Raw genomic sequence first — 27526 nt, 5'->3', positions numbered from 1 at the left:
GCCAGATTAATCCTGAACCTTTGTGATTAATGACTTTTCTTGATGCAGTACCATCTGACCATCAGAGGTCAGTTATTCAGGTTAGGCCTCTGTCCTTGAACTTTATGCACTGAAATTCCTTAATTCCCTTATGAGCTGTAGACGGTGACATATCCAAATCCCTTCCTATTTGTTTTGCAAAATGTTTTTAAACCTTTGAATAAAGTAATGGTATCACACATGGTAAAGTGGCCATCATCTGTTCATTTCACTTGTGTAGGAACAGGCCTTACCTGGATGCTGCTTTTGTATTTTACCTCATAACTTGCCAGTAATTTTGACACTTTTTTATTTGCCTACTTCATAGGATTCCATCATGGTCAAATTTGGATCAGGTTTATTTTATTACCATTGTAAATTATTTAATATTTGATCCAGTAAGAAACTGTCAATAACAGAGTTGTTATTTCTCATTGTTTTAAAAAATAAAGTGCTCACATTTTTTGCATTTGATGCTGTCTAACATGAAGTAAAGTTAGTGTCACCAGTTAAACAAGTGTAGTTGACTTGTCATCAGAGTAAAAAGAAAACAAGTTCAACAGAGATCATTAAAATAATGTGAATAATAATAATGTACACTGAGGAATTGTAATGACTGGGTGTGTGCGGTGCCCTGAGGTTGATTGTTGCCCCATTGATCTAGTGATCCTAAAGTTCCTGTGTGAGCTATGAATCCACCATAACACTGATTATGATGTGCTTACAGAACGTGAGTGAATTAATGTAAGAATCTCTTGATAATTACCTAGTATTACATATAAATGCATGTGCAAAACCTGCTGTTTTAGACACATCAGTGAATCTACATCAGCTGAAAAACTAAAGCATTTGTGAGATGAGCAGTAGAGCTGAATATGTGGATTGCGCCCATGAAAAATTTGCCAAAACCTCTTTGAGAAAACTTATACTATAAGTTGGGACATTCCTGTGAGTATCAGATTGTCTTCAGCCTTAAGGGCATTGGGAAGGTCAGTTAGATGTTAGGTGATGAGTTCTGATAACAAAACCAACTCCAAGTGTTCCAAATGTCCTTAGATGGAGCTTAATCAACCTACAGTTGACAATGGTCACACTGGCCTCAGACTGGCTTTACACCATAAAACTCTGGCAAAACTCAGGAGTTAAAGGAACACAATGTAGTATTTCTACCTTAAAATGACAGCTTCTAAATGATTGTGATGTTCCATGGGGCTGTAACAGGGAGAATTGAACCTCTGTGGGTGCTGCGCTGGGTCCTCTGCTGGTTACTGGACTAAGCAACTTCTGAATCGCGGGGTTAAGGGCTCCCGTGAGAAACGACAAATATCTCACAGGTGGTCACCTAGCTACAAGTAGAATATAGCTCAATATTTCTGTTACAGACATTATGGTAGAGAGAGCAAGGAGGAGAAAGAGAAAGAGACAGAGTGAGCAGCAGTACAAGATTTATATATACTCTACTCTATATACTAGACTGAATTTACACAGTAGAGTGAGCTGAAACAGGCCTGAGGACACAAGTTGGAGCAGTGAGTAACTTGCATTGCAACATTTAGTTTTGTTGACTAAAGTGTTACAATCAGGTTACACTTTATGGTTGTAATAACATGGTCCAGTGTGTATTACGAGCAATATATGGATTTTATCATATGGTCAACATTGTGTTATTCAATTGCACAAATTCCCCCAGCTCAACATCAGCTAGAACCCAGAGGGCTGTTCATGACCTTTGTAAACATCACTTAGTGAGTAAGACAGAGAGAGAAAGAGAGAGAATGTGTGTTTGTGACAGAGAGAGTGTGTATTACTAGAAGCCCAGAGAGCCGGTCGTGTTTATGTGAGTGAGTAGTAGGTAGTTACTTTGTATTGAATGCCATATCTGCCCAAAGGGCTACGTTCATGGCAGGAAAGGTAGTAAAATGTTATTAATTTGCTAATGCAGTTTTATTTTAGATGCGTAGCGGCTGCCATACATTTAAATTTGTCATTTGTGTTGCTTAAGTTTTGTTACTCACAGAAATTTTTGGAGTTCTGCGTTTTTCATAATTCTTTTAAGGACTTTGCAGTTAGGATCTGTTGCCTCTCGTAGCCAAAATCAATACAGTCCAACATTGAATGTTTTATTGCAAGTTGAGATTTAATCTGGTTTGTCCAATAAAACTTTATTTCATGACAGTTCTGTAAACGTGAATTACACTCAGCAGCAGGTAGAGGGAGCTCAGGAGACAAAAGCCAATTCTTACAATTCTTTGCATTCCTTTTGTTCGGAACTTAACATTTGTACAAACTGAGATTTAGACAAAGTGTTGCAGAGATTTGCACACAGCCCTGTCTAGGGAACGTGTCTGTCTGAGCCCTCACAATAGATGAATAAATGAACAAATGCAGCATGCAACACATCTGATTATTCCAGAAAATTATTAAATTATTCACTAGTACTTTTTGTAGATTGAGGTCCTGGGGTGGCTGGCTTCAAACCTGAGAGGCATTTTCTCCCTATGTCTGTGTGGGTTTCCTCTGGGTGCTTTGAACAAGAGGGTTTTCTGTGAAATGTGACTCACTGAGACTGATGCAGCCTCTGATAAAGTTACCTCATGTGCATGAAGCCTGGAGCTGGTGCAGCCGGTAGTGTCAGTCTCATTCCCCACCTTAGGTGACTGTCTTTGATGAGTGATGTCCTCCATGTGTCTGCATGTGTATCCTCCGGGTGCTTGGGTTTCCTTCCACTATCTGAAAACATTATGGTTTGTGGATTGGCCATGCCAAATGTACATAGGTTTGAGTGTTTGAAGCCCTCTAATGGACTGGTGCTCTGTCCAAAGTGTGTTCTTGCCTTGCACCTAGTGATTCTGGGTTAGCTCCAGACATAGCTCCACCCTAAACCTGAACAAGATAAGAGCTTATGGAAAATTAATGAATTCATGGATTTTTTGGATTGCCATTTTTGCTGCCATTTTCTTTTCTCATCCTATGATTTGTTCTTTGATTCATTTTTGTAGATTATAGATGAAAAAAGAGTGCATAAAATGTACTATTTTTAAACCACCAGTTTGTACTAAATCATTACTAATATGTCATTTATATTACATTAAGTTACACTTTATATATACTCAGTATGATCTGATAGTTTGTTTATATTAGTGACTATTATTTTAAATTTAATCAATAATTTAAGCTCGTTTTAATGTGTTTTATAGTTCACACAGGCAGCTCAGTGAAATATATTTTATTTGTATTAGAAGAGTGACAAAAATAACACGGCTAGTACACTGTATATATTAAGTGTAACTTAATATAATATAAATTACATATTATTATATTATATTGACCAGGAATGTTATTAAACAAACAAGTATTATTCTGTTATCTTTATCTTGTAGTCCTGTTGACAGTCGTGACACAGTTTAGGTTCTGGTGAAAGACATACTTGTAGCATTAGGTGGAAAAAAAAAACAACAAAAAAAAAACAATTTCAAAAACAAAGACAGTGGAACTACCAGTAGCACCAACACGCCACCCAGTGCGGGAATATGAGGGCACTGTGTCAGATAACTCTTCACGGAAAACCCCTTTTTTAAAATCTGAAAAGTCAAAAGAGTTTCTTCCGTAATGGTAGAAAAAGTTTATCATTTAATCAACAGATTCTTAACAACAGTTCTCAATTTGAACAAAACACTGAGCTGAATATTAGGCTAATGAATAACAAATACGTCCAAATACATACACCATACGTCCATAAGCCTGTGCACACTTTAATTAGTCAGATCAGCTACTTTAAGTTTCACACACTGCTACGAAAACAGATTTTATATTCTCTTCAGAAAAGCATTAAAATAAAGCATTAAAGAGGACTCTCGGAGCACACAAATCTAAGGTCACCGCAAACAATGTAAGCCAGAGCACCCCGGCATTAGGCTGTGGAGCAGAGATAATATGTTCTCTGGATCGATGAAGCTCCATTCAATCTTTCAGAGATGAGTTGGAGTGGTGTTTGTGATGGAGAACTAATCATCCAGCATAAGTACTGGACCACACTGTCATCAAATCCTCACAGCAGTGTTCCAAAGAAAAGCACAAAGACTTCTCAAAAGAGTAGTTTGTTACTGCAGCACATGGGGTTTACTGTAAACGACTCTTCCTGAAAAGGCTGTCATTTTATCCTTTAATAATAATCCTCAATAGAAACTATAATTATAAACTTCTAGAAACATGATCGAGTTCAATGTATGAACTGTAACAATGGAAGATACATTAACTCTCAGCAGGAAAGGCCTGGTTGTTTTGTTGTTTGGTGGTTGTATATAGGGCAGATGATTTGGCTAGTACTGAGATGTACTGAGATCACATTTAAAATGGTGAACTTGCCTTACCCTCTAGCTCTCAGCATTATACAAAGATACAGCTTTTTCAGTGCTATATTATAATAAACAAACTCACAGAAATATAAATACACAGATACTGGATAAAAATTAGGGAATTAAAAATAATCATTTAATTATATTCAAAGTTAATCCAAATTACTCAGATACTAAGATTATTTTCCTCCCAGTGGCCTCCCACTAAGAAAGCAAAAAGTGCTATATAACACCATCCTACCGTAATATACTCCAGCAGTATCATCACTTTGTCTACCATTATTTTTTCATAGGCAAACCATTCCAACCACATAAACTGTAGGCCTCAGCCTTGTGTGTTCTAGCAGCAGAAAGCTCCATAATTGACCACACAACCCCGCTTTCCTGCAAATGATTTGTAGTATTTTGTTAAACACGTCTTTTTACCTTTTACATTTTCCTGCTTATACTGGACTGGGTCAAAAATTGGAATGTGAATATTTTATCAATTTCACCTCTGTCCTGACTTTTTTGGGGTCTGTTGTAGGCATCATAAATTTAATTGGGAACTGTGGAAATTGTTATTATGCCATGGTTATTTACAAAAAACTGTAAGAGAATTAACTAACCAGATTCTTGATTTGGTTGTCATCTTTTCTGGATTGGGATTTGTACAAAAATGAGACTTAGGTGTTTATGTGTATTTTCTTAACACCTAATTTCATCACTGGGGAAAACTTAAAAAATTCACTAACACAAACTAATTATCCAAAATATTCACTTTATAAAAAGGGTTTAGCCATTAGCTGATGTATTCATTAAAAAAATTGTATTAATAAAAATGTGTATACAAAAAAACTAAGCCAAGCCCCAATTGTAATTCAATAATTTTAATTTGAGTTTTTAAATTTATTCAGTAAAATGCTGCAGCCACACAATTTCAATGTTAAAGGGATCTGCCATTGTAATGAAACTCTATAAATAAAATCACCAAGTAAAATGTCGTAGAAGGTGGAATAATCTGAGATTCTTGTGAGAAATATGATATATAACATGTAGATTTAAGTCTTTTTAAGATTTATTTTTCCTTCAGTGAATGATGTCTGTCATTTCACCTACAGACTTTCTGCTGAACCTGCTGCAGAGGTCAGGAATCTGTGGGTGGAAACTAAACAAACATTTATTCCTGATGAAAAAATCTATTATTTTTACAGGTAAAAGGACGCAGTGTGTTAACTCCTCCTCCTCCTATGAGATGCACAGAGGGAGAGGCATCTTGAGATGTATAAATGCAGGTGATAAACACCACAGTGATAACTCTGATTTGTGTCTCCACTTGAAGAGATCAACAAATAGAGAGGTGAGATCTTTGGCTTCGGGTTCACCTTTTTTCATTTTATTTCTGACAACAATTTTAATATTTCATTGTGTGACTCTTACTGATTACTTGATGTAAAATTAATTTCTGCAATAAACTATAGTTCAGAACGTCTAGTTTTTCTAAAACTTTTTATTATTTACATTTAGTTTAAAATAAAGCTAAATCATATTTAAGATAATGTTAACTAACACTGCCAAGTTCAGAGTGTGTTTCTATGAGCTGGTGACACTGTGACTCTGCTCTTCCAGGTATGAAGCTGCTACTTTCTGTCGTGGTGCTGGGTTTGTGCTACATGCTGAACAGTCCGGCTGTGTCTGGTGAGTTGAAACCAAAAATATACTATTAAAATATTATTTAAGAATTACGATAAATAATATTAATAGTGCCCCCTCCAGGGTGTGTTCCCGCCCTGCGCCCAACGATTCCAGGTAGGCTCTGGACCCACCGCGACCCTGAAGGATAAGCGGTTACAGATAATGAATGAATGAATGAATATTAATAGTTAATACAGTACATACAGTATAACAGCACATTGCATTTCTTCTTGAGTTTATTGAACTTATTTTTATTAAGAATAAAATGTCATCCTTTTAAATGCTCATTTTTACACATTGTAAGACATAAGCTTAAAAGAAACTATAACAATCTCTTAATATAATCAGAGATAATTTCACTGAAGTTAATTTAAAATAAATATAAAATAATCTCAGTAAGTGAAAAGTTAGAAACGTGCACTAGATTTAAGAAGATTTTAGTGGCCAAGACACACCGTGTAGTGAATAATACAGTTGTGATAGCATCTTGCAGTGAAAGGCACAGTGAAGGAAGCACAGCTGTTTACTGATGTTATCAACAGGAAATACAAATCTGAATGTGGGTCATAGTGAGAGGGATGTTTAAGTAATCTAAATTCAGTCAAGACCTTTATATTATTCCTTGGTTTATCTAGTGTCGCATTGCTTTGAGCATTTCACTAGGCCGAGAATTCCTTAATGTAAAACCTGTAGAAGTTGGTTGTCTCAGCCATGGACACGTGGTCTCCATTCCTGAATATTAACAGGATTAAATGACGTGACACTGACAGTTCTGTAATGTTTGTGTAGGTTCGGCTCAGGATGGTCAGGTCAGACCTTTAATTCTGGACTCCATTAAGGAAGCTAAGAGACTTGTGGACAATGCTTATCTGCGATCTCGTCGCGAGTGAGTTGACATCTCTTTGATCATTAAGCCTTTCTTTCACACATACTATTTTCAAACGTACAATATTCCTGTGTGTACACGTTTAACTTTTAATTTAAAAATATATGTAAATATACCTTAGCAGCTGAAGAAAATGTAATAATGCAGTTTATGTAATAATTTCTTGCCTGTTTAAAGGAGTCTGGCGCGGGTGCGCAGAGACACCTTCATAAGGCCGTCTGACACACTGCGCCTGCTGAAGCAGCCGGTGAGACTAACTCGAGAAGCTGTGAGAGCTGCAGATTATATGGAACAGGCCCTCAGAATCATCTCAGAGAAAACCCACCACATACACAAGAGATCCATTAACGCCACAGGTGTGATATTCAAACACACCCACACACTCACGCTCTTTGCATCTTATACACAAGGAATAGCCTAGGTCCTCAGTTACTGATTACATTTAGCAAAGAGGAAAACATGAGTCTTTAAATGAGCTCTTAAGTCTTTAAATAAACTCAAACTGCTCTTACTACATTCTTGAAGTTTAAGAAGAAATGATGACTTTGTAAATAGTATGTAAGCAGAAACTCAAACAAAAATGTTGCCATTCCACTGAATTTGATCATACTCTCATCAAATAAAAAACAATGAAACCAGTTTAAACAAAAACTAACATCAATAAAAATCCTCACTGAAGTTCTCTCACTCGCTCTCTCTCTCCCTCAGATCTGCTTACTCCTGAAGAGCTTCTGGTTTTATCGAACATTACTGGCTGTGCTGCCCAGGTTCTACGCCCTTCCTGCAGGACCACACCCCTCCTCAACAAATACCGCACGGCCAGCAGTGTCTGTAACAACCGGTGAGCTATACAGCAGTCATCAAATCCCTATTAACTTACAAGTCATAGGGCCAATCTCAAACAATGTCATTTTGATATTTAACAACAATTACTAAACAGAGGAATCATGTGCTTGTAAACAGATTTATAAGAGATGGCTGTGATTTGAGAGAGCCATCACACATGATCACATTGTCATCATTCCCAATACAATGCCTGGGCTACAGGAGTATACAGCCCCATAGCCACACTCACATCTCAGGGCACCATAATTAACCAGCTAGTACTGTACATGTTTCTTGAAAGCCTATTTAAATACATATAGTAAACATTTCAGCTCATAAACAACTGTTATTCTGAATCTCTAGGAAAAATCCACGTCTTGGTGCATCCAACACACCAGTAGCTCACTGGCTCCCTCCAATTTATGAAGATGGTATTTCCCTGCCTAAAGGATGGGACCCTAAAAAACGCTATAATGGGTTCCCTCTACCTCTGGTAAGACAGAAGGCTTTCATTTCCCTAAGCTTTATATTTTCATGCTGGTGAGTCTAGACTCAATTAATATCTTTTTTCCATGCCTCCTCCTCCTGCAGGTCAGACAGGTGTCTAACCGTATTATTAGCACTGCAGACAATACTATAAATGGTGACAACAAGCACACACTCCTGCTCACATTCTTTGGCCAGTGGAATGATCATGACCTGACCTTCACTCCCCAAACACCCAGCATTGTGTCTTACAGCAACGGCATCGACTGCGATAAGAGCTGTGACCGCACAGAGCCATGTTTCCCCATCAAGGTGAGTCTGCAAGAAGACCTAGTGACTTCTAGCTTTTTTTTCTTTCTCTGATCCATTAAAAACTTTCTGAGATGGAAACTGATTTGTGCAACAAAGATACAACAATAGGCAACACAAGAGCCTTAGGTAGTTACATTTGTGGAGAGGTGCATGTCAAGCTAAATCATAGGCTATGGCGTAGGATTTGCTTCAATGTTTTGCCTACTGCATCCTCAGACGTATTATTGGGTTAACAGCACTGTCCTGAAATCTAAGGGAGGGGCATGGTTTCCTGCCCACCTTCAAATGTTACTTAGTAAAGTGTCTGCAGTGCTGAGCCTGGAGTAGCAATGACAAAGGCTCTATTATCCCTATTACAACTCAGTGGATCATCACAATGATTTTTAAGATGTAATTGTAAGTTAAATCCTTAGGTAAAACTCAGTACTTCCTAATGTTGCTTTACAAAATGCTTTGCCCAAATATTCTCATGTTCCCAACAGTGCATATTTTAAACTTTAAAAGCTTAGCTTTGTAAATAATGCCTAAAATCTACATCTCATCTACAGCTCATTCATGGCTTACATTTTCTTACATAAACATCTTGTGCTTGCAAGGCTTCCAACAAGTGATTGTTGTCATAAACTTTGCTTTAGTCTCTGTAATCCTACTAAGTGTTGACACATGATGCTTGCTGGAATAAACCTTTAGAGATCTTTACAGGGATTTATATCTGTTATTATTAGGGGATGTGTAGCTTCATAAAGAATTTATGCATTTTCATAGAAAGCAGATTTAAATATCAGTCCTTCACTCGACTAAATTAGTGATCTAATGCATTAACAGCACAAAGTAAGCCGTGTCTCTCATTTTGTTTAGTATCCTCCAGGAGATATACGTCTGTCTAATCCTTCAGACTTAGGCTGCCTCCCCTTCTTCCGTTCTGCCCCTGCCTGTGGTTCCGGTAACAATGCCTACAATTTCGGTGGCACACCCAGAGTGAGGTCACAGGTCAACACCTTGACTGCGTATCTGGATGCCGGCCAGGTCTATGGCTCTGAAAGGAGCCTTGCACTAGAACTTCGTAACCTTTCCAGTGACAACGGCCTTCTGAAGGTCAATGAGCAATTCCGAGACAATGGGCGAGAGCTTCTGCCATTTACTAACGTGGTCAGCAATATGTGTACAACACGCAACCAAATGCTCAACACCACCGGACTGGAGGAGATTCCATGCAACATTGCAGGTTAGGTTTTTCCACATCTTCTTTGCCATAAATTTTGTGCATGTGACAATAAAAGCCATACTCCTTTTCTATGCATGTGAGTGAGTTAGGTACAAGCCAGTTCTACTAAGTGTTTCACCTCTAAATAATACACTCTTACTGATTTCAGGTGATGTTCGTGTGAATGAGAATGTTGCCCTCACCTCTATACACACACTCTTCATGAGGGAGCACAATCGTTTGGCTCGAGCCCTTCGCAAACTGAACCCCCAATGGACCGGCGAAACAATTTACCAGGAAACTCGCAAAATCGTGGGCGCCTTCTTACAGGTTCTGCACACCTGTCCTTCCACATACACATCATTCTGTTTATTGGCTTTTAAAACATTCATATTGTGTTTCTGTGGACCTGAATACTTTGTTCTTGTCTGATGCATGAAAATAACAATTCTAATTTTGTGTGTGCCACAGGTTATTGATTTCAGGGATTATTTGCCATACATTGTGGGTCCAGATGCCGCGAAGAAGGTGCTCGGCCCTTATCCTGGGTACGACGTCAATGTCGACCCTACCATCTCTACCGTCTTCGCCACCGCTGCCTTCCGTTTCGCCCATGCGACCATCCAGCCAATTGTCTTCCGTTTGGATGAAAACTTTGAAGATAGTGAAGAGTTCCCTAGCTTTCCCCTGTTTCAGACCTTCTTCGCACCCTGGAGAGTTGTCTTTGAAGGTAAGTACACTAAGAGTTTGGCAGTGATAACTGGGTTCATTTCTTATAACGATGGCAGAGCATAAAAAACAATTGTGAAAGCAGGTTCTCCAGGGTTGGAGTGGTATATTTATGAGTCTTGTCCAGTGTCACATGAATCTCTTCTGAATGCACATCCAGGTGGCATTGATCCTCTGATCCGTGGTCTGATCAGTCGGCCGGCCAAGCTGAATCAACATAACCATGTGTTGGTGAATGCACTGAGAGAAAGGCTGTTTGACTTTGCCAACAACATTGCTATGGATCTGGCATCCCTGAACATGCAGAGGAGCCGTGACCATGCACTGCCAGGTATTTACACATATATACGCATTTAAAGAAGCCTTTCACTGTAATCTGTTATCTGTAGGGCCACATTTATGCTCATGTTTAGTTTGGAACACTAAAACAAATGTATCCACCACACATGCAGATAAAAAAAAAAATGTCCTATCCCCACTAGGATACAATTCATGGAGGAAGTTCTGCAACCTCACCACAGTCCAGAATCAAGCTGACCTTGCCAAAGTGATGGGAGACGCATCTCTGGCAAAAAAACTTATCGAACTCTACGGACATCCTGACAACATTGACATCTGGGTGGCTGGTGTATCTGAACCTTTTGTCCCCGGAGGCCGAGTCGGACCTCTCTTCTCCTGTCTCATAGCAAACCAGTTCAAGAAGATCCGTCAAGGCGACAGGTATGTTGTAAAGCTCAAAGTGTGCAGAGCTGATTTTGTGGTTGTGATCAAATGGACATTGGAGGGGGAATTTTAATATTCTGAGGTCTGGAGTAAATTCAAATAGTTCTAATCTTTGTCTCTCTCACAATCCAGGCTCTGGTGGCAGAATCCTGGGGTTTTCACCAAAAGCCAGAGAACATCACTAGCCGCTGTGTCACTGGCTCGCATCATCTGCGAAAACACTGGCGTCCAGAAAGTTCCTGCTAACCCTTTCCTCATTATGCCCACATCAGAATTTGTTGATTGCAATGACCTTCCAGAGTTTGACATCTCTCCATGGAAAGAACCCAGTAAGGCAGCAGGACATTACATTATCTATACGATCAATCATTTTTCTTTCCTATTCGTCATAGAAATGTATTTGTTTAACAGAATTTTGCTTTTAAACTTGTTAGAGGCTGCCCAGAGCACATGCTTCTCTAGCACATGATTATACATCTAATTACGTATTTTCTATCTAGATTAAGATCACTGCACAGCTAAATTACAGTGGAGAAATACACATAATTTAATTTGCATAGGATCTAACAGGCACCCAACTGTGACTGGCTTTGCTGTGGTAATATAACCATAGCTTTTTTGTCCAAGTCCAGCTGGTCATGGATTTAACTGCTGTGGCCTTTTTAAAGTTTGTGCCATTTTGGAATGTTTTGTCAGTTAACACAGAAATGAGGCCAAAAGAATAAAACATCTTTATTGTGTTGTTGTGTGTCAATAGCATATCTGTTAGACCAAGATCATTCCCACTTCCTTTTATTTAAATTTGCTTTTAATGATTAGTTTTTCAGGAGGGTGAAACTACTGGCATTATAACTGACCACATTTCACTTCAATTAATATTTCTGACTTCACTTATCCTTACTTTGCATTTGGTACACTGTATATACTTGGTGCAGTTAAATGACACTGAAAATACAGTCTGTAGTCTTGATAGTGTTGGCTAACTTCTGTTGTTTCCTCTCTTCTAGGTGAATCTGGCAGCAGCAGCAGCAGTGCATATGATGGAAAATAGGTTAGCCCTATTTCAGTCATTTGTTATGAACACTTGGGAACTGGATGAATCTTATACACTGGGGTCTATCAGGGAGCTATTTTTCCTGGCATGTGTTACTCTAAACAAAGACTAAGTGCAGGGACACATTGGTTAGATTGTGATGTGCTGAGACATTGCGCTGGTTCCCACAATGCACATTGCCATTGATTTCACTTCCTAAATTTACTGCCATGACTTGTAACAAATAATTCTGTTAATTCACTTTTTATTTCCATGTCCCCCAGGGGCAGAACTGGTACAAGGGAATCTCTGACCCCCTGGCCCTGAGGCATATATCATAAGTGATGTGGCTTCTCTGAGTCTTGACCTTCCTTCCAAATCTCATTCATCCTCTTTATTTCCAGAATGCAATATTATACTATGTGAACAATCACAACACCTAAACGGGTGTGTATGAGTAGTGTATCATCTTTTTAAAGTCTTCTTGAAGTGTGTGCATTGTGAAATTGAGATGTAACAGCACCGTGTCTCAAAATAGTGATGGAAGATTAACATAGGGTGGGCCAGACAGTAATAGGATTACACCCAGGGGATTGGGGCCTGGTTCTGGCAGCGGAGGCCTTTATTGGTCTTTTTTACGTCCTAAAAGAATCCCCTTTAGAAGTTAGAGGTTACAGTTATTGACAGAAATCAGGTTTTTTTATTTTTTATTTGGTTTAATATTGTAATTTGACACTGATACACATTTTTAAAAATTCAGTCTGAAATCACTATGTAAAAGAAAAAAGCATTAATCAAACTGTAATAACTCTATAATTCTAAGGGTTAAACACTTACAGACCCCTGTCTGGCACTGTCCGAGTAAAGCTCCATACTGTTCACCCATGTAGCAGTGTTTTGTTACATTTGTTCTGTTACGCTGTAACTCTAACCGTGAATTATGGTTCATTTGATTTGTTTGTTGTTAAAAAAATCTTTAAACGAGTTCTCATTTGCTCAGTATCAATACATTACATTATACTGAATTTTTTTTTCTGTTATTCTCAAATATGAAGTATGAAATTATGTGCATTGCCTAGTTTTACTACTTGATATGTACTGTTGAATTTTAATGCCACTTTACTTGAAAATAAAAACACATTTTACATCTCTAGATTGTCTCTTCCTTCACGAATTAAACTCTTTTGTAGTTATTGCATGAACCGGTTATTCTTAGATGGGTCTCTAAAAAGTTAAGTACAGAAACTTTGCCAAATCCAGGCCACTAGGTGTCAGCATAAGGCATGAGCATTGCAGTCTACACAGGCCTTCATTATGACACACAAAACATCACAAAATATATATATTCATAATTAAGTACTGTTTTGTTTTCAGTATTTTCTCCTCACCCTGAAGCTGTAGATAAATAAACCCTGTCTTCTTGCTTTTCACCTTTGTGCAAGAAAGATGGGGGGAAACCCACCTATTTCATTTTTATTTCTCTTCAACAATACACAGAAACAATCAACTGATTCAGTCCCAGTCTTATCCATTCATCTGTATATCACATTGATATAAAATATAATATCTGCCATAAATAATTGTTAATGAAATGTAAGCCATATGAAACACAGCTGAATTTGGTGAATATGCAACAACAACAAATAATAATACGACAAGCAATACAGTCCTAAAACACTTTTGTATGCAGACGTATGTAGGTCACCTAATTAAAATATTGAAATTTTAAATAAAGAAACAAAAAACAAGATTAGTGAGTTCCATTTCATTTGATTAAGAATAGGCCTCTGTGTAATGATTAGAGATAAGATTAGAGATTTTCTGACTAAACCAGACCTGGAGAAACGTATCCATGCCTTTATTTCTAGCATTGATTACTGTAATGGTCTCTTAACTGGACTTCCACAAAAGACCATTAAACAGCTTCAGCTGATTCAAAATGCAGCTGCCAGAGTTCTCACTCGGAGCAAAAGAAGAGATCACATCACCCCTCATCCTCAAACTGGAGACCAGTCTGTTACAGAATAGACTTTAAGGTGTTATTACTGCTCTATAAATGTATAAATGAGGTAGGACCAGTGTATTTATCAGATCTGCTACAGAAATATGAGCCGAGCAGAGCTCTCAGATCTTTAGGAACTAGACTTAGTCCTTCCTCAGGTCAAAACTAAACATGGAGAGGCAGCGTTTATAAGACATTACTATACTGAGAATATTAGAAGAGCCCCGACTTTAGACACTTTCAAATCAAGACTGAAACACTCCTGTTTGAGCAGCTACAGCTCAGTTTAAAATACTCTGCTTTTTTCTGTAACAGCATTTTATTTCTTTTCTTTTACTGTCATTTTAAATTGTTTTAATCATTTTACTCTTTTTATGTAATTGTCTTATTGGACATTTATGATTTTATTCTGGCTTTTAATTTAATTGTTTCTTTTTCTGTAAAGCACTTTGAATTGCTTCTGTATGAAAGGTGCTCTATAAATAAACTTGCCTTGCCTTGCCTAATGTGTAAACAAGTCAACGTGTTTGAGCTGAGGGAAATCCCTTCAGTAAAGTCTCCTCTCTGCCCCTAGCATTGATTTGTGTAGTTAATTGTTAATGTAGAAAGAACTGATTCTTCAGATTAATGTTTACCTGTTATCTAGGAGGCAGATTTTATTGGCTCCGTTTCCTTTGTTCACAGATGTATGATGGCTGTTACCATAAGGAAGTGGCTGTGTTGTAACAGGCTGTAATCTGGTGCTTTCTGTAACATCACAGGTGTAAAAACGGCCTAAGGTCAAAGAAAAACAACAGAAAGAGGAACCCCCGCCAACCTCAGTGGGAACTTGTTCAAGAATCTTGCTCAAACCCTTCCTCAATATCAAAACTACTGGAGAATGTTTTTACATTCAATCCACAGCAGGGTCTAAAATGTATTTTCAGGTCAGTGACACTATTGTAGAGAGAACACGATCATCATGAGCACCTCTTCATAAACACATCACCATAATCAGATTACAAACAATGTGGACAGCCTACTGTCTTGGAACAGGTGAAAGCTTGGGCTAGATGTGAAGAAATGCAGGTTTTAAAGCAGGTGCAACATCACACTCCTTCAGGGAGCAGCTAAAGATCTGTGTGAAGACTGGACCCAGTTGGTCTGGTCTGCACACTGTGATTTGCCAGGTTCTCTGTGTCTTGCCAGTTCACATGATCTTAATGTACATAAATTACTGTCTGAATGTAAAGGGGAGGGTAGTGTGGTAGTCAGAGGTGTGATGAGAGCTGAAGTTTCTGTGGTGGAGTGAATGAATTATTATAAATTATTATGAATTATAATGATTATGTCCTTAATGTGCACACATTGTTGCAAACATTGTCTAAAGTCACAACACACAATGCCAAGTGCTGGTCAGAGCCCCCCAGCTTTGGGCTGTAGAACTGTGCTCTCTACAGTAATAGAGTTCCATCCAACACTGAGTTGGAATAGTTTCCGTGATCCAGAATTAATCACCCAACAAGAGTACTTGATCACACTGCCATCAAATCCTCACAGCAATGTCCCAAAGCAAAGCACGAAGCCTTCATAGAAGAGTAGAGTTTTTTTGTGCAGCAAAAGGGAAAGACTCCCCCCGTATAATACCCTTCATTTCAGAAGAAACACTGGATGAGCAACGTCTCATCATACAGGGTTTCAATAACTTTTCTTTAAACATTGGCACTTGGTTTTTACTTGAGTATCTTCTTTAAAAGGCTGTCAATTTAATCAGAATCCCTCATTAGAAACCGTGATTAAAAACACTGGAAACCTGATCCACATCAGTACTGAATGTGTAATAATGGAAGGTACATTAACTCTTAGCAGAAAACACCAATTGGTTTTTGCTTGGTTTTGTTTTGATTCGGCCAGTGGTTTCTTTCTGAGACGCATTACATTTCAAATGATTATCACCTTAGTCTCTAGCTGTTAGCATCATGCAAAGATATATATTATAAAATAATTATTAGGATTATTTTCATAGTCAACATTTACACCAAATTACCCAGAAACTATGACTATTTTCCACCCAGTGACCTCCTGCTTAGAAAATATAAAATGAAAGTGAACTATCTTGAAATAAATTGCTTAAGCCCCAAAATATCAACCTCAGGGAAACAAAGTATGCACCATCACAAATGCAGTTAATTCAGCTATTTTTGTTGTAACTGACGTAGCAAGAAAAATCCTACACTGAAGGAAATAATGTCTTATAAAATATCTCAAATCTGGTCAATTGTGAGATTGTTATAAAAAACTTATTAGATTTTTCCAAACTTTATCTACATTTTTTTCCAATTAAATTATTTTATCTAAAGAACTCTTATTCTTGGCAGATAATATTTATATTAAGCATTGTTTGATAAACTATGTCAATTAAACAGCTAAGATTTGTACTAAACGTTATGAAAGATTTATAATTAAAACAAACAAAATTACAAACACACTTTCCAGAATATTTGGGGCAGTTTATAAATGCAATAAAAACAGCTGTCTCTGTTGTGTCAATTCTCTGCATTAAAAACAAAATCAGTTTATAATTTGATGCCTGCAACTCACAGAAGTTGGGACAGAGGCATGTTTATCTCTGTGTTACATCAGCTTCCCTTTCTGTTGATACAAGACTTCAGCTGCTCAATAGCATGGTGGCGGTTTTCTGATTCTGTCCTCTTTAAGATGCACAACAGAAGACAGATCTGGACTGCAGGCTGGTCAAGCACATGCACTGTGTCTATGAAGCCAATATTAATATATGCTTTATGCTGCATTTCTTGATGCTGGTGCAGAATGTGTTGAGTGACAATGGTGATCTGAAGTACTTCCAACCCCCATTCCCCCGCCCCCCAAAAAAAGAAGCATGACTGTTTCTCAAGTGTTGTTTGAGGGCTTAATGGAAACGGTCTTTCAATGCTGGTGTCCAACTTTGTCCTACACAAACTGAGATTTCACAGTGTTGGGGACTCTAGACCATGAAAGACACCATTTCTTGCAATCTTTCTCTAGAGTTATTATTATAATTTTAAATTGACAGTTCTCTCACAGTTTGGCACAAAATGGTGAGCCATGAATCCTTTGCTGCAAAGACTGAGGTTTTGTTGGGCTCATCTATTAGGCTAAATAATCTCCTGCTTATAACAGAGAGACTTGATCTTTCAACTTTTCACATTTATTTTGGCTCTGGGGTTTTAGGGATCGAATTCAAAACTTCTATAAATTTACAAAACACAAAGGAATTTGAGGAAGGCAAGGAAAACTGGAAAAACATTGTGCTTTGGTCTGTTACCTAAAACTTTACGATAATACAATTTTTACAAATGATAAGTAAATAATAATGCCTGTGTAAAACCTTAATAACGTTCAAATACAATATATTATAGTACGGCATGGTGGTACAACGAGCAGTGTCACACAGCAGTGTTAATTCAGTCATTTGTAATTTTTTTCTTCTATTTTATAAAATTACTTAAAAATATAATTTAGTAGAAATAAGTCGAATAATTGTAGAATATTCTTACAACAATCCCATGAGAAATATAATATAATCTGACTAGATTTAAGTTTCTATCCCTTGCTGATACATGTTTTTATCAGTGTATGATGTCTGACATTACACATACAGCCACTGACCAAAAAATATAGATGTTTATATGTAAAAGGAAGCAGTTAGTTGACTCCTCCTGTGAAATGCAGAGAGGAAGAAGCATTTTTCAGGGTATAAATGACCCGCAGCACATCAGGACGAGAAGATGATCCCATACAGAGGTGAGAAATTATATGCATCTATTCCTGGGTTCAGCTTAAACCTTTGGATTCATTCCTGACTGTTATTTCTGTTTCATTCTAGACATTTACTATAGATTTGAATGTTTTTAAAAATAAAATTTCTGCATAAAGCTATAGTTTATATTTGTCTCAAATATTATGCCTTACCTACATTTACGTTGTATATAAATGCTTAATAATGTTCAGAAAAAGTATGCAAATTTAAAGCATTAATAAAAAATGTATATAAAAATGTATTAATTTTATATATTACATGAATTTTATAATTTTGCACTGTTTATATTACGCCTTCCACAAATAAAAAATCCAACATGAAATATTTCATTTTATATTTCATGATTATTTGAATTTCAAATAATATTTGAATGTCAGAGAAAATTAAACCATGAATTAAAATAAAGCTAAATTAGTTTTAAAAGAAGTTAGTTACTACTACAGCATGCAGAGTCTGATTATATGATCGGATGACACTGTGTCTCTGTTACTGTTCCAGAAATGAAGCTGTTACTATTCGTTGTGGCGCTGGGTTTGTGCCACACACTCAACAGCCCAACTGTGTCCGGTGAGTTAAAACAAATACATAATATTATTATTATTTTTTTAATGAAAATGATAATAAATTGAAAATGAATAATTTATATTATGGCATGAGCAAATATAAACAGCAAGGTGTATTCCTTATTTTGTCTTTTTAATTTTAAATATGTATATTATTGTTATTTAAACTAAATTGTTTTGCTCACTTTAAGACATTCTTAAAACAAACAACAATAATCTCTTAATATACCCAGACATAATTTCACCTTACACATCTATATAATACATAAAAGAAATTTTAAGATGACTCCCCTTGCCAAAATATATTGCGTATTGTATAATACAGGTGTCATAAAAGCAGGGATCAACTTCTTAATGTCTGGCAGTGAAAGTGAGAGTGAAGGAAACACAGCTGTTTACTGATGTTATCGATAGGAAATAAAAATATTAAATGTGGTTCATAGCGAGAGGGCTGTGATTTTTACAGATGAAATTGTCTTAGACTAAAGGGGGTTTAAAGGTGACATTTACATAATCTAAATTCAGTCAAGACCATTATAATATTACTTGGTTTATCGAATGTCGCATTGGTTTTGGGCACTTCACCGGTCCAAGAATTCCTTACTATGGCAGGAAAAGTAAAGTCGACCCTCAAGCAAAACCTATATAAATTGGTTTTCTCAGCCAAAGACTATACTTTATTCAATACTTGGGCAGATATAATAAACCACCTACAGAAGTCTGGTTGGCGGTGACTTGATTCTATTCCTGAATTTAACACGACTATATGACATGGTATTTACTGTGGTGTAATGTTTCTGTAGGATCTGTTCAGAAGGGTCTGGTCAGACCTTTCATTCTGGAATCCATTGAGGAAGCCAAGAAACTTGTAGATGATGCTTACTTACACTCCCGTAAAGAGTGAGTCAACACTTTTGACCTTTCAATACGCCTTTCTTCCACTCCCTTTTCATACCAGTTATTTTCAAATCTACAATATTTTAATTAAAAGATGTATGTACACATAACCTCCTGGAAACACTGCAGTTTAATTCTTTTCTCTTGCCTGTTTAAAGGAGTCTAGCGAGGGTGCGCAGAGGCACCTTCATAAAGCCGTCTGACACACTGCGTCTGATGAAGCAGCCGGTGAGACAAACTCGAGACGCAGTGAGAGCTGCAGATTATATGGAACAGACCCTCAGGATCATCTCAGAGAAAACACACCACATACACAAGAGATCCATTAATGCCACAGGTTAATTCACACCCACCCACACTCACGCTGTCTCAGTCAACCAAGAACTGTTCTAGACCCATTTGACCTTACAAAAATTTTTAAAGAGCATTTACTGATTAGATTTAGCAAAGAGGAGCACAGGATTCATTAGAAATATGATGTTCCTAAACTGCTCTTACTCCATTCTTACTAGAGATCTTTTCAGGACACAGGGCCGATTGAAAGTATTGGTCTAGGGTTCACTTCTCTTGGGTTCTGGTGTGGTTACTGCAGGGGTGAAAGCTATCTGCTCCCAGTGGCGCATGTGGAGATGCCTGGTTGCTTAATTTTTAACCGTGACTGCTTTGAATTATGGCTTTACTTTACTTTCCCATGGTTAATAAAACCTCACTTTCGTAGAAATGGAGCAAGGTGACTGCATTAATCTCAGTTTTGTGGAGCGAGGGATGTCTTGTGTCTGGCAAAAAAAATCTCATATTAGAAGACACTTTGCTCCTAGTCAGTCAAAGTTACGCCTCCCAAAAGTGTTTGTATCAAATAAAAATAATGAAAGGCAGCAAATGGATGAAGCTTCAGCCTGCCATTTATTAACCTACACACAGAAAAAAGTGACATATGGATTCAAGCAATCAATCCACAGCTCAGATGGGGCTCTTGTACGTGTACGCAGACCAGTGATAATGAGCCCATCTGCCAAACAAGCCAGGTACCAGTCCTGGGTGTGAACTCAAACATTGATTTTATCTTATTCTCACCATTGAAAAATAAAAAAAGCAAGACAGACAACAAGAGAAAGTCTCTCTTCCTCTCTCTCAGATCTGATAACTCCTGAAGAACTCCAGACTATATCACGTCTGACTGGCTGCGCCGCTCAGGTTCGAATTCCTTCCTGTCGGACCATACCCCTCCTGAACAAATACCGCACAGTTGACAGCGTCTGTAACAACAGGTGAGCTCTGACCTGCCCCAATCTGGACCAGAGTGGTACTGCACTCATCAAGGAACATCCCTAGTGACTTACAAGTCATAGTGACATCTGTGCAATTCCAGTTATTTTCTCCTCATTAAAATTAGTGAATTGAGACACTGGAATGTTTTACAGCATCCACACATAGCATCTTCTAGAGGAGTATAAAGCTCATTAATCTCTGCAGAAGAGCAGAAGCTTTTACTTCACAAAAGGAGGGAAAAGTCTTTATCAATCCCCTTCATTTCAGATGAAATAGATGAGCTGGTGTCAGAAAATATCTGGACACACAGTAAGCCATAATTAACCAGATAGTAGTGTACATGCATTCTTGAACATCCCTTTAAATATATAAAATCAATTCAAATAATAGTTAATTCTCAACATTGCCACACTCACTGTGTCCTTGAACTGACTGTTATTCTGAATCTCTAGGAAAAATCCACGCCTTGGTGCAGCCAACACACCAGTAGCTCGCTGGCTTCCTCCAATTTATGAAGATGGTGTTTTCCAACCTAAAGGATGGGACCCTAAAAAACTCTATAATGGAGTCATCTTACCACTGGTAAAGCAGCAGGCAGTTTCATATGCATTCATAAGCATTATACTGTATTTTCAGGCTTGTGAGGCTAGACTCAATGTGGATCTCTTTTCCATGCCTCCTCCTGCAGGTCAGACTGGTGTCTAACCGTATTATAAGCACTGGAGATGCTAATATTACAGGTGACGGGGAGTACACACACCTGCTCACCTTCTTTGGCCAGTGGAACGATCACGACCTGACCTTCACTCCCCAAACGGCAAGTATCCGATCTTACAGCAACGGCATCAACTGTGATGAGAGCTGTGACCGCACAGAGCCTTGCTTCCCCATCCAGGTGAGTCTCCTCTAGCTTTGTTGTTATCTCTTATCCCCAAAATATTTACTGTTCTCAATAGTTTGTATTTGCCACGTTAAAGTCTTTGCTTTGTTCATTAGGCTGCTTAAAACCTACATAACCCTTTTATGGCTGACATTCTCTTACATAAACATCTTGTGCATGAAAGGCTTCCACAAAGTGTTAGTTGTTATAAACTCTAGAGTCTCTTTAACGCTAGAAAGTGTTGACACAAATGATGCTGGCTGGAATAAAGCTTTACAGATGTTTATGTAGGTTTATGTCTATTGTCCTTAAAGCATAAGGGGAGGTGAAGCCTTATAAAGAATTACATACAGGAATGTGTTTATGCATTTTTTAATAGAAAGCAGATTTAAATATCAGTCCTTCACTCCTCTATTTTAGTGATCTAATGCATTAACAGCACAAAGTAAGCATTGTCTATCATTTTGTTTAGTATCCTCCAGGAGATCCACGCCTGTCTAAACCTGAACCATTAGGCTGCCTCCCCTTCTTCCGTTCTGCCCCTGCCTGTGGTTCCGGTAACAATGCCTACAATTTCGGTGGCACACCCAATCTGAGGGAGCACGTCAACGCCTTGACTGCGTTCCTGGATGCTAGCCAGGTCTATGGCTCTGATAAGAGCCTTGCACTCGAACTTCGTGACCTTTCCAGTGACTTCGGCCTTCTGAAGGTCAACGACCGCTTCCAAGACAATGGACGAGAGATTTTGCCATTTACAAAAATGGAGAGCAAGATGTGTTCAACACGCAATAAAATCCTCAACACCAATGGACTGGAGGAGATTCCATGTTTCATTGCAGGTCTGTTTTTTCCCTCTTGTGCCTATTTTTCCATCCTGCCATAAATTGAAAAGTATGCCACAATAAAGCCATTCCACTTTTGATGGTGTGAACACTGTGCAAAAACAACAAATTTGAAAAATCATTTGAATGTTTGATAATCCTTATCTGGATTACACTCCTCTTGAATCCAGAATAAAATGTTACTTGTAAACAATCTATAGCAGGGGTTCTCAACTGGTCTCAGCCCGGGACCCACATTCTCTCATGGTCATTAAGTCGCGACCCACTTTTATTTAATACATTTATTCATTCATTTTCTGTAACCGCTTATCCAGTTCAGGGTCGCGGTTTATATAATAGAAACCAAACAAATTTATTTTAGAAAAATAGGCGTCAAAAACACATTTAAACATACAAATGAATGAAAAGTGAGTTTAAGAGCACAAAACTGCACAAAATAAATAAGGCCACAAAACAAGATGCTTTCACCCAACCTGTCTTTTGTGGAAGTCAGTGAGACAGCTGGGCAAATACTTTACATTTAATCAGAGTTTGAAAGACTTGGGTGACTCCGGGTTATATTTGCGTTTGACATCTTGCCTATGAACATCATCAGAAGTTTAAAATGAAGGGTAACCGGCAAACAAATGGTGGTTACCATGGCAAAGAGAATGCTGCGTGTGTCTGATGTGTGCCTCTGTTTTTCAAAATAAAAGACGAGTACAAAATCATATAAGCATTAATTATTTTATTATAATTTTTTATTAATATTTTAAGCTGTCCATGACCCGCCCAGAACGTGTCCCCCACCAGCTGAGAATCACATGTGAATGTGTTGAGTATGTGAAGCACTGAACAGCACATCCTTTTGGTGCAGGTCCTAAATATAAAGGTGTATGCATGTGTGAGTGAGTGAGTCAGTGAGTGAGGGAGGGAGGGAGGCACAAGCCACTTCTATAAGGTGCTTTGTGTCTAAACAAAAAGTGGAAACATGTACACTTTTTACTGATTTCAGGTGATGGTCGTGTGGATGAGAATGTTGCTCTCACCTCTCTACACACACTCTTCATGAGGGAACACAATCGTTTGGCCCGATCCCTACGCATCCTAAACCCCCACTGGACCGGCGAAACACTTTATCAAGAAGCTCGGAAAATCATGGGCGCCTTCCACCAGGTACTGCATACCTCTCTCCTTCCATCACTAATGAATATAAAGATACGTCCACATCTCTAGCCAAGGGGAACACGTTCAATGTCTAAAAGTTTCCTGTTGTGTTTCTGTGGACCTGACTATAATACTCATGTCTGACTGCATGACAATAACAATTCTAATTTTGTGTGTGCCACAGGTTATTGATTTCAGGGATTATTTGCCACACATTGTGGGTCCAGACGCCATGAAGGCAGCGCTCGGCCCTTATCCCGGGTATGACTCAAACACTGATCCTAGCATCGCTAATGTTTTTGCCACGGCTGCCTTCCGTTTCGCCCATGCGACAATCCAGCCCATTGTCTTCCGTTTGGACGAAAACTTCAAAGACCATCCACAGTTCCCTAGCTTTCCACTGTTTCAGACCTTCTTCACACCGTGGAGAGTTCTCTTTGAAGGTAAGTACTCTAGGTGGTCGACCGTGATAATTACAGGATTAAGTTAATTATAACAAACCCAACAGGAATCTGCTCTGTTTTAGTCCTGTCCTTGTCATGTGTGTTAATTTTTACTCACCTTAGCCTTTTTCCACACACGTGAATCCGTATTTAATTTGACAGTAATAATATATAAGCTCACTTTTGTTGTCACTCATTTCTCTGTTGGTTTATTAAGGTGTTCATCTGTTATATTATGCTTGTTTTCCCTTTTTGTACTAAACATTTCTACCATCTCAGCATTTGCTTCCACCATTTTGTTCTCTGTGGTCCCAGCGTGAGAAAACTATTTCAGGCAGATGTTCCCAGTTACAAACTTACTGACGTTCATTAACTTAACATTAACAAGCCCTTTATTTTCTGCGACAGTTTTGTTAGAGCTGCAGAGCATGGGATCCTTAGGGCTCACTTTGGTGGACCCCACTATCGTAACTTTGTCTGACGCACCTGTTTTGGCTGCAGGGTTTGATAGCTAATAAACGAAAGCTCATTCTCAATGGTTGGAGTTGCATATCTGTTTTTCATATCTAATAGCTCATCTGGACCCCTGTATATCCAGGTGGAATCGATCCTCTGATCCGGGGTCTGATCACTCGGCCGGCCAAACTGAATCAACAAAACCATATATTGGTGACTGCATTGAGAGACAGGCTGTTTGAATTTGCCGTTAACATGTCTATGGATCTAGCATCCCTGAACATGCAGAGGAGCCGTGATCATGCACTGCCAGGTACCATATACGCACATTCAAATATGCTTTTCAATGTGTTATTCTATGTACATTTCTTGCCTTTTGTTTGGAGCTGAGCACAAATGTCTGTACAGAAGCACAAAGGTTGCTCATGTTATTCATGCCACCATAACCATCTTACAATGAACAAGTCAGGATTTCTCGTTGTAACACTATAACAAATATATCCACCCATGCAGAATAAAAAAGATGATGTCCTTTCCCCAACAGGTTATAATTCATGGCGAAGGTTCTGCAACCTCACCACAATCAACAATCAACCTCAACTGGCCGCAGTGCTAAACAACAACATTTTGGCACAGAGACTTCTTGAACTCTACAGACATCCTGACAACATTGACCTCTGGGTGGCTGGTATAGCCGAACCTTTTGTCCCTGGAGGCAGAGTCGGACCTCTCTTCTCCTGTCTGATAGCACACCAGTTCCAGAAGATCCGTCAAGGCGACAGGTATGTTGGATACCATTTAGTTAAGTAGGACTGATTATATGATTTACTGTTTAAAACACTGGTCTCTCTCTCACACCCAATCCAGGCTGTGGTGGGAGAATCCTGGGGTTTTCACCAAAAGGCAGAGAGCCTCATTAGCTACTGTGTCATTGGCTCGCATCATCTGTGACAACACTGGCATCAAGAAAGTTCCTGCTGACCCTTTTCTCATAACACCCACAACAAAATTTGTCAGTTGCAATGACATTCCGGATATGGACCTCACCCCCTGGATCGATACCTGTAAGCCAATAAAAGATTAGATTCTCTAAACATGCAACTAATGTAATCCACTACTGAGATCACTGTTATATTATTGTGGTTATTTTTGGTCCAGAGCACATGCTAATCTAGTACACGATTATCCATCTAACTACGTATTTCCTATCTGGATTAAGGCCATTGCATGGCTAAATTACCGTGGAGAAAAGCTAAGTAACACCCTTGTTTGGCTGGTATTACTGTGCTAATGGCTCTTTTTTTTTTTTTTGCCCAACTCCAGCCAGACTTGCACCAATGGATTTGACGCTGTGACTTTTTTGATGTTTGTCCCGTTCAGGAGTTTTTAATTAATACATTATTAAGAAATATTATTAAGAAAAATAATAAACACCTTCAATAATGTTGTGTTCCTCTGGTCCATGATAATCTCCACTTAAATAGGTTTAGTTCGATTCATTTGTGTTTATTTATTAGATTCTCAGAAGCCTACTGAATGAACACATTGTTGTATTTGGAGTTCTTGAATTCAAAAACTTTGAAAGTGCAGTATTTACTGTTTCAATAGTGTTTGCTAACTTTTATTGTTTGCTCTTCTAGGTGATGCTCAGAGCAGCAGCAGATGTGATGGAAAATAGGTCAGCCCTGAATCATTTCTTATGAACACTTATAAACTGCATGAATCTAATACGCAGGCGGTATCTCGGCACGTGGCATTCCATAAAAGACTAAGTGCAGTGACACACTGGTTTAAGTGTTTTGTGCTAAGACACTCTGAAGATTAACACACTGCACTTTGCCTTTGTCCTGCATTGTACTTGGCTGGTCTTGGCTGTGAAATGATTCTACAAATAGCAAACACGTGCTAGTTTTAGTGCTGTCTGTGTTGGTAGAACTGACTCATGTTTTTCAATTTTGTCTTCATTACCATCATTAATGGCTTGGACTTTATAAGTCTGACTTCTATCTCATCCCAATTTTCAATCTTGTGATTTCCATGTCGTCCACAGGGCAGCGGGGATAAGAGGACCACCCGGACCCACTGGGAAATGCTGCAAACATCACAAACACTGGAAAGAATGACACTTTAAATATACTTCATTTTGTTTTGCGTGAAATTAAGTCATCTACATTCAGATAAATACTTGGAAAATTATTACATGTTACTCACATTTTATTTCTGGATTTATGTGAAATAATTTCATGCAATTAATAAACAATTTCAAAGTGTCATATTTTTTACTGCAGCAATCTGGCAGCTTTATGCATTAAGGTCACGTCTCCTCTTCCCCAATCCCAGTCAGACTCAGCACTTTCCAGAACGCAGTCTTTATCACATCTGGAGAAAACGGTTGGGTGGGCACTGTGACGCTGAAGTCTCTTTACGTTATAAAATAATCCCTTTTTAACCCTTAGAAGTTACTGTTATTTACAGAAATCAGTTTTTGTAAATTTAGTTTAATAATGGTACAATGACACTTGTAAATTTCAAAATGTTCAATCTGTAAAACGTTGAGAAAAAAAAAAAAAAAAAAAGTCGAGCACAAGCTGTTTTCCTGTGCGCTGACTACATTTCCATATACAGCACTGTTCTCTTACACTTGTCTAGAACCATGAATCTGTGTTAATTATCTGTCCTCGTTTGCTTGATAATATTTTATATTTTACAGATGTATCGATAATTTTCTGTTATGCAAGAAGTAAAATGAAGCATTTATGAGGTTTGTTCAGCTGCTTTCTTTAAGAACGTGTAATTTTGAATATCCATGTCAGTTTGATTAAAATTACAAATAAAAACTGCTTATCTCATTTTACTTCTCTAGATTGTCTAAGACGGGATTATTTCCTCTTGTGAATGAAATTGCTTTGTAGTCCCTGTATGAACCAGTTATTGCACTGTAGAGCAATTCTCCCCAATGTGAAAGGCCAAGTGTAAGAGAATCT

At 38.1% G+C, this 27526-nt stretch overlaps 3 protein-coding genes across 7 annotated transcripts in view; 2 read left to right on the top strand and 1 right to left on the bottom strand.

Moving 5' to 3' along the window:
- sftpba (surfactant protein Ba) overlaps window positions 1–27526 on the bottom strand; it is an 85977-nt gene that overhangs the window by 36630 nt on the left and 21821 nt on the right. The window lies entirely within an intron of this gene.
- Window positions 5650–13398, top strand: LOC136674778 (myeloperoxidase-like). The gene is made up of 15 exons (XM_066650981.1): window positions 5650–5712; window positions 5982–6050; window positions 6837–6933; window positions 7111–7289; window positions 7642–7774; window positions 8122–8251; window positions 8350–8556; window positions 9415–9781; window positions 9930–10090; window positions 10232–10490; window positions 10650–10820; window positions 10972–11209; window positions 11345–11541; window positions 12220–12263; window positions 12530–13398. The coding sequence occupies exons 2-14, from the start codon at window positions 5984–5986 to the stop codon at window positions 12261–12263; spliced, it is 2250 nt and encodes a 749-aa protein (XP_066507078.1). The 5' UTR covers window positions 5650–5712; window positions 5982–5983; the 3' UTR covers window positions 12530–13398.
- LOC136674607 (eosinophil peroxidase-like) lies at window positions 18016–27376 on the top strand. The gene is made up of 15 exons (XM_066650681.1): window positions 18016–18030; window positions 18545–18613; window positions 19413–19509; window positions 19665–19843; window positions 20642–20774; window positions 21228–21357; window positions 21464–21670; window positions 22128–22494; window positions 23492–23652; window positions 23828–24086; window positions 24685–24855; window positions 25087–25324; window positions 25410–25606; window positions 26183–26220; window positions 26593–27376. The coding sequence occupies exons 2-14, from the start codon at window positions 18547–18549 to the stop codon at window positions 26218–26220; spliced, it is 2244 nt and encodes a 747-aa protein (XP_066506778.1). The 5' UTR covers window positions 18016–18030; window positions 18545–18546; the 3' UTR covers window positions 26593–27376.

This window comes from Hoplias malabaricus, chromosome 18 (assembly GCF_029633855.1).
Source record: "Hoplias malabaricus isolate fHopMal1 chromosome 18, fHopMal1.hap1, whole genome shotgun sequence".
NCBI classification, from domain to species: Eukaryota; Metazoa; Chordata; class Actinopteri; order Characiformes; family Erythrinidae; genus Hoplias; species Hoplias malabaricus.
This window is presented reverse-complemented; position numbering and strand designations above follow the sequence as displayed.

Coding starts and splice junctions, on each gene's coding strand:
- LOC136674778 (XM_066650981.1), top strand. CDS start 5,984: ATGAAGCTGCTACTTTCTGTCGTGGTGCTGGGTTTGTGCTACATGCTG. Junction 6,051..6,836: donor GAACAGTCCGGCTGTGTCTG/GTGAGTTGAAAC, acceptor ATGTTTGTGTAG/GTTCGGCTCAGGATGGTCAG. Junction 8,557..9,414: donor AGCCATGTTTCCCCATCAAG/GTGAGTCTGCAA, acceptor CATTTTGTTTAG/TATCCTCCAGGAGATATACG.
- LOC136674607 (XM_066650681.1), top strand. CDS start 18,547: ATGAAGCTGTTACTATTCGTTGTGGCGCTGGGTTTGTGCCACACACTC. Junction 23,653..23,827: donor TCATGGGCGCCTTCCACCAG/GTACTGCATACC, acceptor TGTGTGCCACAG/GTTATTGATTTCAGGGATTA. Junction 25,607..26,182: donor CACCCCCTGGATCGATACCT/GTAAGCCAATAA, acceptor TTGCTCTTCTAG/GTGATGCTCAGAGCAGCAGC.